Here is a 13,895-nt window from a genome sequence, read left to right on the forward strand (position 1 = left end):
GGCCAGGCCCCGCCGCTCCCATCCTAGAGGATGGTCCCTGGACTCACTCTCTCGCACCGAGGCCCCTTTCCGCCAGGAAGTTCATCCCAGAGTCTAACCGGGGAGCCCTCCAGATGCGCCACCGAGGTGGGGTCATAGGAGGAGGAGGCCCCAAAATGGGGAAGCTGGGCGCTCCCGCGACCACCAACCAGTTACAGAAAAGGCTTACACCTGCTCCCCTGAGCGACCTCACACTGAGGGACTGAACCCAGCGTATCCTTGCTGGGTCACCATCCCCACCCTCTGCCCTGGGCTGCTCTGACCTGAGAGTGAGTCTAGGATCTCCAACTGAGCTGACCCCCCACCCCGATCCCAGGGCAGCTCAGGGTTTATGTTATTCTGTCTCCAGGACTTGCTTCTTGTCGATCCATACTGACCTGGTGGCTGCCTCTGGCTACACAGGGACGCCCAGGGCAGGAGATGGGAGAATGTGAACCACAGGTGCATTGATCAAATCCTTTCATGTGACAGACCCAGAGCTGGGAGAAGGCAAGACTAGAGGAGTGAGGGCCAGAGGCCCAGGTCCCACTGTGTCCCCTAGCTGTGGAGCTTGATGGCTGCTGAGAGGCCTTCCTGCTGTTTCTGCTGGAGAGATACAGCCAGGGCTGCGGAATGCTGCTCTGGCATGGATGCCAGTGGGGGCTGGGGGCTGGTTGTGCTGGCAAGAGGCTGCAAGGAAACACTGCCAGGCCAAGCAGGCAGCAGAGTGGGGACCACAGGACGGTAGGCCTCGCAGAGCCTAGGTGGTGGTTGGGCCATCATTGTGGAGAGGGCCACAATGTCATCTGTGTCATCATTCAGATGCTTCTGTTCCCCTACTCCAAGCTGATGGCTGCCCCACGTTTGGTCACTTTCACATTGCCCACATCCTGGCAGTACCACACTGTATCCCCCACCCTCTTCGCTCACACATGCACTTGTGCTTACACACCCGCCCATGCCTGGCTGTAGCAGTGTCCCCTGAGTATGCCTGCCACCTTGCTCATGAGTGGGCAGGGCCTCTGGGGCCAGTTCAGAGTAACTTGGTTCTGGATGCCAGAGAAGGAAATGGAGTAGAGGCCAAGATCCCAGGCAGGCGCCATCCCGTAGTCTGATGTCTGTCCTATGAAACTGCAACGGCCTCCCATGAGGCCAGGATTTAGGTCCTTAAGGCCGTTCCAGGGTCAGGGAGAAAACATCTCATGGGCAAAAATGGGGGTGACCAAAGAGTGCCAAGAGAAAGAGGAGGAAACCACATAGCTGGATGGAGGGTGAGATGAGACCTTGGTGGAAAAAGATGGCAAGAGAAGAAGGGGCACCGATGGGGGCCCATGCCCCCAGCGATGACCACACAGCAGATATTCTGCATCTCTGTGGCTGTGGTGGGGGAATTGACTCAGCTCCCAAAGGCCTCAAGCTGAGGCCAGGCCAGAGCAACCTGCATGTCTGACCAGCCCATCACCTCAGGGCTGCCTTCTGCTTCTTCCACCATCCCAACCCACTTCCTCATCTGACTCTGTGGCTCCCTTGCACAGGCCTGAGACGTGGTAAGAGAGGAACCGTGTATACCCATTGGTTGGCTAAGGACAGTGAAGGCAGAACAGGACAGATCTCACAGTCAGATACCAGCGTGAGGAGCCAAGGAAAGGTGAGGCTGGAGCAGCCTGCCTCACAAACTGGGAGGAGCCTGGCAGGCGGCTGCAAGGGACACTCTTGGGCCCATTTCCCAGCCAAGGTTTGGCAGGGGTTGTGGCCAGTGTGACCAAGGTAGGGCTGCTGGCCCTTTTGGAATTGGTCTTGGTTGCAATAGTCAAGCCAAAGAAGGGGCTGGAGGTTGGGTGAGAAAGGAGGGAATAGGGGGCTCAGTCTTCCTGAAGACCTTAGCTGTTCCCATTTCTTCTCTGGCCTACAGCCCATCTACTGGGGGAACCCCAGGACAAGCCAGTTCTGGGAGGCTACTGGGACTTGGGTCACATGAGACATGGCAGGAAGGCACTGTCCGAAGAGCTGTCTGGTGGGCTCATGTGGGGCTGGCTCAGAGCTGAGGACTGAAAGCTGAGTAACGCTAGAGCAAAAGGAGAGAGAAGGCAATGGCACCCCACTCCAGTACTGTTGCCTGGAAAATCCCATGGATGGAGGAGCCTGGTGGGCTGCAGTCCATGGGGTCGCTAAGAGTCAGACACGACTGAGTGACTTCACTTTCACTTTCCACTTTCATGCATTGGAGAAGGAAATGGCAACCCACTCCAGTGTTCTTGCCTGGAGAATCCAATGGACAGAGAAGCCTGGTAGGCTGCAGTCCATGGGGTCGCTAAGAGTCAGACACGACTGAGTGACTTCACTTTCACTTTCCACTTTCATGCATTGGAGAAGGAAATGGCAACCCACTCCAGTGTTCTTGCCTGGAGAATCCCATGGACAGAGAAGCCTGGTAGGCTGCAGTCCATGGGGTCGCACAGAGTCGAACATGACTGAAGCGACTTGGCAGGCAGCAGAGCAAAAGGAGAGGAAGGGTACTCCCCTGCACATGCCCCAAGGGAAGATACAGTTAAACATCTGCAGGGAACTAGAGGTGATTTGATGTAGCAGAATCCAGATTCTTGTCCTGTAGGAGTAGCCGGATGGAGATAGGCAGAATTGTTCTGTTCCCTTGGCCTTGAAAAGGTCCGTGCCACAGGATCTTCCTCTCAGGGTTCGTCAAGGCAGGCTTTCTGGAGAGTCCAAGGTGGGACAAGTTATTGGGGAGGGGGATCCCAGGCCAGAATCACATGCCACGGGGGCAAGTCAGGAGTTTGTGGAGATCAGGGCAGGGATGGATGATCCTCAGACACTCAGGACTGGGTGCTGGCAAGGTCAGCAAAGCCACACCCCTGCTTTTAGAGGCCAGCTCTGTGTTTTCTGCTTTTTTTTCCCCCACAACTTCCCTAAGCCTCTAGCCCTGAACTTCTCTCCCATGTTGGAGGAGGAACAGACCCAAAACGTGCTGGGGCAGCACTTGCGTGTGGCTGCACACAACAGGGTTTAGCCTCCCTAGACGGGGCGTGGAGCTGCGTAACTGCAATGGGGGAGTAGAGTGGGCAGTGCCAGAAAACAGAAAGGGACATTGCAGCATGGGGCTGGAGGGGTGGCAGGGAAGTTCAACTTACCCACTAGGTGTGGACCCAGGGCTCTGTAGGTTGAGGGAGCACTGATCCCTGGGTGGGGGGTTGGAGGGGAGTAGATCGCTCCTGTTCAGAGCTCAGCACTAATAGGCTACAGCTGTAGATGGTAGGGCCTAATTCAAACCAGCAGGTTGCCCAGTTCCCTCCAGCAGCATAAACGTCATGGCCTAGGCATTTAAGGCCTCCTTAGCAGCTTCCAGGATCCTCTCCCACCCTGCTGGTTCAAGGGGCCCTGGGCCTCTCACTAGTGACTGAGCCTGGCCCTCCTCATACTCTCCACCTGGAGGCAAGCACAGGAATTAATGTCCCTGAACCACTTCAACGTGTGCTTAGTTCTAAGCATTTAATCCTCACGACTCCTAAAATGGAGAAGTTATATTAATAACTACAAAGGTCAAACAATTTACCCAGTTACCCACCAAGAAGTGTCAGAGTGAAACTTGAACCCAAGCAGTCTGGCTCAGACCCCAAACCCTTAAGGGCTGTGCCACAGAAAGTTGCTCACAGAGATCCTTTACTCTTTCAAAATAAAATCAGATTGGGCCAGAGACATTGAGACCAGTGGGATCTTTCTCTGGGAATCTAGCCTGGTGGCAGAAGTTTTAGTTGCAGGAGGCCCTGGGTGACCAGAGACTGGGGATATGCCAGCCCAGAGTCCTATCCCCTGTGGGCTCTCTGGGAGGCTGATTCATCTCCAGGATGGTCCGGAAAGGGATGCGCACTCCTGGTTTTCATGTCTGGTTGCACCCTCTTTCTGGGTGTGAGCTGAGACACCAACAGTCTAAGGACTATTAGCCTCGCCTCACATTACAGATGAGTGTCAGGGCTCCAGATGCAGAATACAAGTGTTTGTGCTGAGCGCTCAGGTCACTTTTTTGTTTTTTTACCCTAATGTCCTCAGATCTCCAGGCTGGCTGGAGACACACCCTCCCCCAGCTAGTCTGGGTCCTGCAGACTGTGAAACTCAGCTAAGTCTGTAGAGCTGGAGTTCAATAGCTATAGAAGGTGAATGGTGGGGCCTGGGGTCTCCAAGAGGCAGAAGTGCTTGACCCCAAGCTTGGCATAGCCCCACTGCAGTCCTTCTGATTCACAGGGAGTAAAGGAGGCAGAAGCAATGGAGCACTCTGCCCTTACATTCTACTGAAATCATTCAAGAAAACAGTCCGTTAGAGCCTCCTGCTCCTTTGCGTGTTGCCCACGTAGGCCCTCCTTATCTCACGTTCCTCAGGCACTGGCTGAAGCTGCCCAGGGTCTGTCTACAAGCTGCCATCTTCCAGGGAACCAGCTCCTCCCCCCAACCTTTAAGCATCAAAGAACTTCTCCCTGCTGTGCACGAGTCCTCTTAGCATTCTGCCCAGTTCATTCTTCACAAGTCCCTCATGGGATTTAGGCGCTCACCTCTCTGAGCAGCAGCAGAGTGGATTCCCTCTCCTAAAGACCAGCCATCTGAGCCCAGTCTCTTCCCACATGAGCCATGGCTTCTGGGCCCCCTCCCCTGGCCACACAGTTTGTGTCACTCATTCTGCACTGGTGGAACCTCCTTTCTCTTCCAGTGATGCCTGGCCAGTATTCATGGTCAGTTATGAGGGGCATTTATTTCCCTTGAATCATCTTGCTAGCTAATTCAGCACAGTCAAAAGTCCTTAACACATTTCCTCCCAATACTGCCCAGCCGATCAAGATGCTATCAGAACATCAGTAAAGATCATGGCGCTTTCTAAAAAATAAACGACTCTAAAGGAACCTCACTTGGGGATTTCCCTACAGCAAACTGACTCTACAATTTTCTTTAAATTTTAAGGCAACACATCCAGATTTGACTGTTTTCAGGAACTACCTGACTTGGCGGTTTACTGTTAACTCAACTTTGGAAACTGAATCTCTGCCAATCTTACTGTGTGAGGTTATGTTGTATTCACTAAGAAAGTACAAATCCCTTTGAGTTCTGAGGAGAAAAAAGTTAATTGTACTTGCCCTGCAAATTCTCATGTGGATGCTAAAAATATCACAAGGAATATTTTCTCCCAGAGTAAGTGCTATGTGCTTGCTTGGTGAACCACTCTTAGGGAGGGAAGGTGGAGGCTGTAGGTGGCTTAGCAGGTAAACGTGCTGTCCCTGGGCAGCATCTCACAGATGGGGTGGGACACAGTCCCTTCTCTGCAAGGATATCTGTATGCAGGCCACCTCAGCTGGATGACAACTGGACCTGAAAGAAATCTGGAGTTGGCAGGGGAAGCATGACCAAGCACCATCAATGGTTCTCTGCCTAGGTAAACATTCTGCCTGAAGTTGTCTCTAGCACCACCTCGTGCCCCACCACTAATACCCGGCCAGAAGAGGAAAATGAGCCACAGAGAGAAGAGATGAAATCTCTTCCCTGGCTGGGTCAGCAAAGAGACTCAATGCTTCCTTTTCCATTTCAGAAAGACTATTTGAAGTCTTGGTAAATAAAGAAGGATGAAACATGCTCAGACTCAAACTTAGACTAAGTATATAGTTTAATTTCTACAAGGCCTCCCTTTTAAGTTTTAGGGAATTTAAATGAAGTATATACAAATTAGACATTGCCAATATATACAAAAGTATTTTCTACTGTTTTTGAACAATACCAGCTATATTGTTTCATTTGCAATAAAGAGGACATTACAAAAACAGTCCAATAATGCATTTTCTGTTAAGAAGCACAATACACGATGTAATTCAATTTTATTAAAAAATAATTTAAAATACAGAACAATCCCCTTTAGGAAGAAAAGCTATTTCTGTAGTCCATTCAGTAAACACACAAGTTGAATGGTGCAGCTGAGGGCTGTTCTTTTCCATGGAGAAAACAAACGAGGCTTCTAGGGCTTACCTTTTGAGGATAAAATTCTACCCATAGCACAACCTGCAACGTTATTGCCTGTGGGAGGTAGAATTCTAAAACGCCCTTCCCTCTTTTCATGCCCCAAGCCCAGATACCTGTAAATATATCACTTCTGTGACTACATTCTATGGCACAGCTGACCTTATATAGGGACACTGTCTCACACATGAACCGTGATCTAATCACATGAACCTTAAAACAGAGGAGGAAGGCAGAGAGATCTGAAGCATGAGAAGACCCCGATGGGCCATTGCTGGTTTGGAGATGGAGGAAAGCGCACAAGGAGGAATGCGAGCAGCCTCAAGGAGCCGAGAGAGAGGACCCCAGCTGACAGCCAGCAAGGGACTGTATACTGCCAACAACCTGAATTAACCTGGAAGCAGATTCTTCCCCAGAGCCTCCACAAAGGAATGCCACCCTGCTGACCCTTGATTTCAGCCTTGTGAGACCCTGAGCAGAGAATCCAGCCGTATCACGCTGGACTCATGAGCTACAGAACTGTAAGCTAAGAAATGAGTATTGCTTTAAGCTGCTAAGTTTGGGATAATCTGTTACACAGCAATAGAAAACTAATACACTGCCTAAAGGTAACTTTTCTTAACGTAATTAGATTTGGCAGTTTTGGTTTGAGTTCTAAATGCAGTTTTTTTCCACTGAATATTATTAAAGCAATATTCTCCTCTGCAGGCAACTTTTGAGAATGCTCATATGAATCACACATTGTTTTTTATTCACCATCAAGTGTTTGCTTGAGTCAGGTCCTACTTTCTAATGTACTCTCATCTATCAACTTGGCAAACAATTGGCCACTTAACCCTGTTTATGAACCTTTTATAGGTGATGGTTGTAATACATCCAAGGTCACCCCTCCATCCATCAGGGGTGGTTAGATCCCTTCAACTGGGGGTTCTTTCCCACTTCCCAAGTATAGCAGGCAAGGGGTAGGATGGCACAAACTTCTGCATCAAATATCCAATATGAATTTCTTCTGCATAACTGGATAAAACTGGCACTAAGGTGATTAAGTACACTTGGGGAAAAAGCTCAAACTGAAGATAAAAAAACACAAAATCTCACCAGTTTTTATAGGTCAAATCATTTTTACAGGAACCACCCAAGACACTGAATATGTGTAATCTATGCAATACTGCACACCCTGATTTCCTGTCTGTTGTCATAGGCTTACCCATCTCACACAAGGTTTCACTGCATCACTGCAGGCCACTGAAACAAGGGAACAAGCTGGCGGGTGCTAAGGACCGTTCAACTGCTCTTACATCTCTTACTTGAAAGGCTTTAAAGTAAAGCCCTGAAAAATGTGTCCAAAATGGTGGCAGGTAGATCTTAGTGTTACTTTTGAAGTCCACTCTCCATTCAACTCTTCCAGGCATCAGTTCTGGGCAGCATACCCAAGTGGTTACACAACCCTGTGCCAATCCTGCCTGCTCCACGGCCCGCAGCCCACACCTGTGCTTGAGAGAAGCTCTCCAAATAGTTAAAGTGAATACAGCTTACAATGAACCCTACTTGGTGCCAATGAACTTTTTAAAAATTTATTTCTCTCTCTGATGGAATTCTAATGTATAATATATAAGAATAATGCACCAAAAGTTACCAAGCACCAGAGCATAAACTGGAATAGAACTTTTTTTTTTTTAAACAAACTGAACTTCTAATAATATTTATTAAAAAAGCACATGAAACATTAGGGCTACAGAGACAGTGCAGATATTTATAGTTAAGGCTGATCTATTCTTTTTAACCTCACCCGCCAGCCTGAAATAAGACAGTGGGCTGTATTATGACCACGTTCTTGATCCTCTGAAACAACAAAGAAGAAAGGAGCCACTGCCTGGTTACCATCAGTATCAGTTTTGGGTGGTTTGTTTTTAAGAACACACATGAATAAGACTGTGTAATTGGTATGGAAGTATCTGGCCACCTTTCACAGTTCTCCTTCAGTTCTATGCTTGGGCAGCATAGATGCTAAAACCTTAAAAATGGGCAAAAAGAATCTGTATTCTAAGAAATATATGAGACAAATCATCTATCTAAAATAATATTGCAAATTATACTTAAATTTCATGATTTCTTGATTCAAGAAAAAGAAATTAATTTCCATAGTTGGCTACTGTAAAATGTGGCATACAAATATTTTAAGGAGACATATCTGTATTTTAAATTCTATGCACATGTAAATAAACAAATAACAATTAAGAAGTGTCTATTTTTCAAATTCATCTCTAATACTGAAACAGAACAACAGACTGCCATTAAGTTTCTTAATTTTTTAAGTTACCAGGTATTTACACATAAGATATAATTCATATAAAAAAAGGGGACACTTTCAACTATATCTGCTGCTTTCACTGGGACTTCGGTGATGAGAGTAACTTCGGTCACTTTCACTGTCAGAGCCATAAGATCTACAACTCCTGTATAACAAGACAAAACAAATATACAAATATCTTTTAACTCTCAACCCTTTGAATTCTTGTTGAAACTTCTTTTTTGATATAAGGGGCTTGAAAGCAAGTGACTCGAGGAGGCACAGCATAGTGGGTAGAAAAGTACAGTACTGACCATGACAACACTGTGGACTTTTCAAAGATGTTAGTGACAGATGGTGGTAATATCAAGGCGTAAATAAAGAAATAGCACTTCCTGTGGAATTACTTGAAATCCACTCAAGGAAATGAGAATAATTTTCCATGTTACCCAAAATGAACATCAATATTTAATTAGACTGAAGAAGGGGAAAAAAGGCCAACAAGAATTCATTAAAAGACAAGGAAATCAAAATCAAATCAAAATGTGAGCCCAATGAGGGGTGAGGTGGGGCAGGGATGGGACCACTGGGACAGTGAGTGAAGAAGACTTTGGTAATGGTCACCATTCAGTTATTTTGGGAAAAATATCCACAAAGAGCCAGTCACTTTGCTAGATGCTAAGGGCACACACACAGCGGACTAGTGTTCCCTGGGCTCAAGGGTAGTCTGGAATAGAGGGTAGTAAGATAAATAAAACACACAGCAGGGAATATATCTCAGGATGAGCAGTCAGGAAGGGCTTCCGAGGGGCAGTGAGTGGGTTATTTCAAGAGGCGGGATGGGAGATGGTGAAATGGGCATGTGAATCTCTAGGCAGAAAATAAAGGTTCCAGAATGTTAGTGCAGGGAACACAGAAAAGCCCAAGCTGGAGTTGGTAGGTGGAGAGGCCTCCATGCAATACTCAGGAGCATGGTGGACCTGCCCCTAAGGTCACTGGGGTGTACTTGAAGAGTTTCAAATAAGGGAGTGTCTGTATCACACTGAAATTCTATAAGCACCACTGACTGTAACCGCAAGGCACCGGGGCAGAGCAGTGGTGGTGAGGGAGGGCAAGACCAGAAGCCACCAGGAAAGAGATACACAAAAAGTAACCAAAAAGACTTCTGCAATAACTATATGTTATATAAAACATATCTATGAATATATATTAACACATAAAAGACATTTTTAACCATATAAGCCACAAATCCTGCTACTGAAGCAAGTGACTATGACATTTTATTACATATTACAAAAAAAATACTACCTTTTTAAAATTTAAAACACTGACAAATTGGCTGTTATTTCTAGCAAGTAACCGTAAAGAATGGGCCACAGTTTGAGTGGTCTTCTCTCTCTATTCCTTCCAAAAGAAATCTTTGTCCAAGGATATGTGAATATTTAAGAATGCACTTTAGATTTAAACATGTTTAAATGTTTAATGTTTAAACACAACCAATAAACACTACCCAGCAACTCTTAATACAAAGCCCACTTTCAGTAACTGCCTCTGGACTGAAGAAATTCAAGAAGAGAAAGAAGAATTTCTCTCCTTAGAAGATGATGCTTTCTCTGCTATAGCAGTCTATTGCCCCATACCCCAAGTGCCTGCAATAACTTACAGTGCTTGAGAGAACAGAGACCCACCTGGATCGCCTATTGTAGCTTCTGCCTCGGTGATAACTGTCACTCCTCTGGCTTCTACTTCGGCTCCGACTTCTGCTATAGTAGCTATCGTAAGTGTAGGACCTGCTTTAACAGCAATAACAAACACTAAATTTTCCCATTCAAATATTCATATACTCCCATTTCTTTTTAGGTTCTTAAGTGTCCTCATAGAACACGGGCACTATATGACAGAATGAAGACATTATGTGCATAACACGTACTGGAAACATTTAATAACTGCTCCAAATCAGACTTACCACATTAAACAGAAAAACGTTAATTTCTTTTTTGCATTGAAAAATATCACAAAGTTGACACTGAGTTAGTTCAATTGAATCTGGTGCATCTTATAGGCAATTATAGTCAATAAACCCCTGCCATTACAATTTGACATCAACTATCACTTTTGACACTAGAGAAAAATGGGTCAACAAATAAAAACTGTTTTAAAAAGTCAAAGACATGTTTTCCCATGAAATACAACACCTTTAAAAAGGGAATTAAGGGGTGGTTTCCCAGGCCCTGTCCATACCTGGACCGACTGTGAGGATCATAGGAGCTGCTCCTGGATCTGCTCCTGCTGGACGTCCTAAGAGTAACCACATGAGGGACCATCGATTTGTGGATCAGGACAGGCTACATAAAAAATCTAGGCATTTATTTACCCATTAAGGAGAAAACACAATGAAATCCAGCAGCTATATTTATTTCATTTCTCATATTAAAAGCATACTGGATTTTTTTTTTTTTAAAGCCTGTTGGGTTTCACAGGAAAGGTTTAAGTTTTACACAATTCTTCTATGAGGTGCACATAAAGAAAGTCACTGGGAAAAGAACTGGGTGGGGAAGGGGAAGACAGGTGGGACACTGGTTTGGTATTGAGCAATGACAAGACCCTTTTCAACAGCTACTCCGCTCTGCCTGTGCAGGGAGATAGACTGGAAACCACATTGTAGGGTGGGATTCACGAGGTCACCTATGACTTTTGTAACTGCGGTAGGAACTGCTCCGGCTCCTTGTGCGGCCTCTGCTATACCACCCTCTGCTCCGACTTCTAGAGTAGCTTCTTGATCTACAATTAAGAGTGGAAAAAATATAATTATATTAACTCATTATGCTGTTAAAATTAATTACTAGTAGGGCAGGAGTGGGAAAACCCAATAGAGGAAAGGTCTTTGGAAAGGTCTCTCATAAACTCCTCACAGCAGGTATGACAAGAGATGGCTAATGAGAGTTTAAACTGAACAGAATGAAATAAATAAAAAACAGAAAAGGCTGATACAGGTATGTTCACAGGAGCCGTTTCTGTAATACCAGCAAGAGGAAACAACCCAAATCCTCATTAACAGCAGAATGGGTTTTAAAACAATTATCAGATATATACTGAAATATCCTAACGTAGGAAAATTAACTACATTTACATGTATCAACACAGTTAAATCTTGGGAACATAATGTTGAGTGAAAAAGGCAAATGTAGAACATCTATACATATAAAAAAAGGATTCTATTTGAAAACAACAAAAAACATTATATATAGATAGAAACATTTATAGAAAGACAACAAAGAAAAACAAGAATATTATAACAGAAGTTTAGAATAATATTTAACTCTTGGAGAGAAGAGAGAAAGTAGGGTAGCTTCAGGTTGGGCTCTATTATGTCAAAGCTCTATTTTTTAAGATAGAAAATTATTTTCTATACCTTAATCATTTGTATGTTTTATACCTCAATCATTAAAAAATTTATACCTATTTAATATTTAATAAAACAAACAAGAAACTTAATGCAAATTTGCCCCCACCCTGCATTCACTTGGCTCCCAAACCTTTTCCACCTAGTTTGTACCTGTCATTCAGGATCAGAACAATAACCCTGTGTATATGCTCCTTACGTAATATCTTTACAGGTTGTAGTTAGTATATACTTACATTCTGGAAGACAGGTGCAGTTTATTTGCAAAGACATTCTATTCTCATAAGATTCTAGTCATTTACTCAAACAATTACAGGGTAACTCTGTGAGGTGGCTAAAAGATGAGTAGCAAACAGTCCTTGATTCCACCAAGTTCACAGGCCAGAAGGGGAGTCAGGCCCGGGTGGGTAACCAAAATAGGGAGGCACAGTTCAGCTATCTCAAATCTACCACCTGTGAGCTGCTCAACTTAAGAGCAAAATTCTCAGCATTTCTGAAATGAAACACTACCCACTCCAAATGCAGGGGTAGGAAGGAAGGTGACAGTGACCAGAACCACCAACAGCTCAGAGTTATCTGAGGGTGAATGCCAGGTAGACAATGAGCAGACAGCAGCAGACTGCAGAAGCTAAACAGGCACCTGCATCTAGAATATGAACCCAGAGAGAAAAGGCCAGAATTCACCAGCTCTCTGGGGCTTGCCGTGAATCAGAGCCCGAGGAAGAGAAGCCCACACTCAAGCAGGAATGGTCTGAGGGATGAGGAGAGCCAGCAGAGTGCTTCCAGAAGGACTGAAAACATGCCCTGGCACTGGCCATGCAGAAATACCTGAAAATCTTAAGTCAGCTGAGTGAGATGAGGGGAGGAAGGCACAGACTACATACTGCAAGCAATTTAAGAGTAAGTGGGAGATGGTTATTATAGATGGTAAATGTTGTTTCCTATTTTTAAAGAAATCTGGGTAAGTGAAAAAAAAAACTAGGAAGAAAAAAGTTAAAGATTCTTAGTCTATTTCAAGTTAAAGTGATGAAAATCAAGCACAAAATAATAAAGGATATGAGTAAGAGACAGTGAGGTAAAAACCATGAAAAGTTTACAAGAAAAGAATACAAATTAGTTATTAACTTCATACCACCATCACTTTTTTCAGTTGTAAAAATGCTCATTCTCTGCATTATCCAGTCTATGTCAATGACAAAAGTTAGATGTAACTTGAACCAAAAATCAATCAATCAATCAAAAGATGATCACTTTTTTACCATTTCCTGCCCCCTGAATAAAGATCAACTAGATGCATGTCTTGGGGCAGCCAACTTGGTCTCTCTGGCCCTCACCTTCCACTCGTATAAAATGGAGGGTTAAATTACTGATTTCTAAATCCTACATATTCCGTAAATGTTCCAGGAGCCCCCACGAGAGATCCCACCCATGACAAAGGTCATGCAGAGAAGACCTGACAGGCAAAGGCAGATCAGGACTCGAGGGATTCCCTGGACCTGCTTGAGCATCTACCCCGAAACCAAAATCTGTCTGTCTACTGTTTACTATATTATGCCTTTCAACCACTCTTCTGATATTAGCAGGGGGCTATCCCCGACCACCTTTCTCTGGAGAAAATCAACTTAGGACTCTAAGTTAATAAGTCTCCTGGGCATGAAAGGAATACTTCTATTCTAACCCCTCTGTTGGCATTCTAGCTTGCTTCACAGGTTTTTCCTTACTCTTACAACTAACGCACATGATTGTTCACAACTTCCCAACCATGAAAGGCACGGGAAGCCTAAACATTCTAAAAGTCCTAATGGGCATAGAGCCCTTTAAGGGGTGAAAAATTATTAGAATAGTACTGGTAAAGGGCTTCATTATTGGGCCAATGCTTGCTGCCAAGTTCCCATATCCCTTATCCCTTGTGCACCTGGGAGTGCATTAGTTAATGTAGTTGCAATGTAAGAAAAACAAGTAGTAGCCTTGGTATTAACCACATCAGACCTTTGAGCTAATAAGTTCTTTCCTTGTTGTGACCCACTGTACCTTTGCTCCATGAAAATATAACTGTTTAGTACTTTCTGAGGCTGACACAGATTAGAAATATAAAGAAAAAACATTTCAAGGGAAAACAAGTTTTCTGGTTGATCAACCTTTTATCAAAAAAGGGTCATAAAATGTCAACAGGCCTCC

At 44.8% G+C, this 13,895-nt stretch overlaps 1 protein-coding gene across 3 annotated transcripts in view; it reads right to left on the reverse strand.

Annotated features, from left to right (window-relative positions):
• Positions 1–5,659: 5,659 nt before the first annotated feature.
• NKTR (natural killer cell triggering receptor) overlaps positions 5,660–13,895 on the reverse strand; it is a 43,877-nt gene continuing 35,641 nt past the window's right edge. For 2 of the 3 annotated variants that reach the window (XM_010835443.1, XM_010835441.1), the window contains 4 exons: positions 11,000–11,095; positions 10,556–10,612; positions 10,003–10,107; positions 5,660–8,480 (listed from right to left, as the gene is read on the reverse strand). In XM_010835443.1, the coding sequence (XP_010833745.1) occupies positions 8,393–8,480; positions 10,003–10,107; positions 10,556–10,612; positions 11,000–11,095 (346 nt within the window). In that variant the 3' untranslated portion in view covers positions 5,660–8,392. The remainder of the gene's footprint in view (positions 8,481–10,002; positions 10,108–10,555; positions 10,613–10,999; positions 11,096–13,895) is intronic. The other variant, XM_010835440.1, reaches the window with a different exon arrangement.

This window comes from Bison bison, unplaced genomic scaffold (genome assembly GCF_000754665.1).
Source record: "Bison bison bison isolate TAMUID 2011002044 unplaced genomic scaffold, Bison_UMD1.0 scf7180017864043, whole genome shotgun sequence".
Lineage (NCBI taxonomy): Eukaryota > Metazoa > Chordata > Mammalia > Artiodactyla > Bovidae > Bison > Bison bison.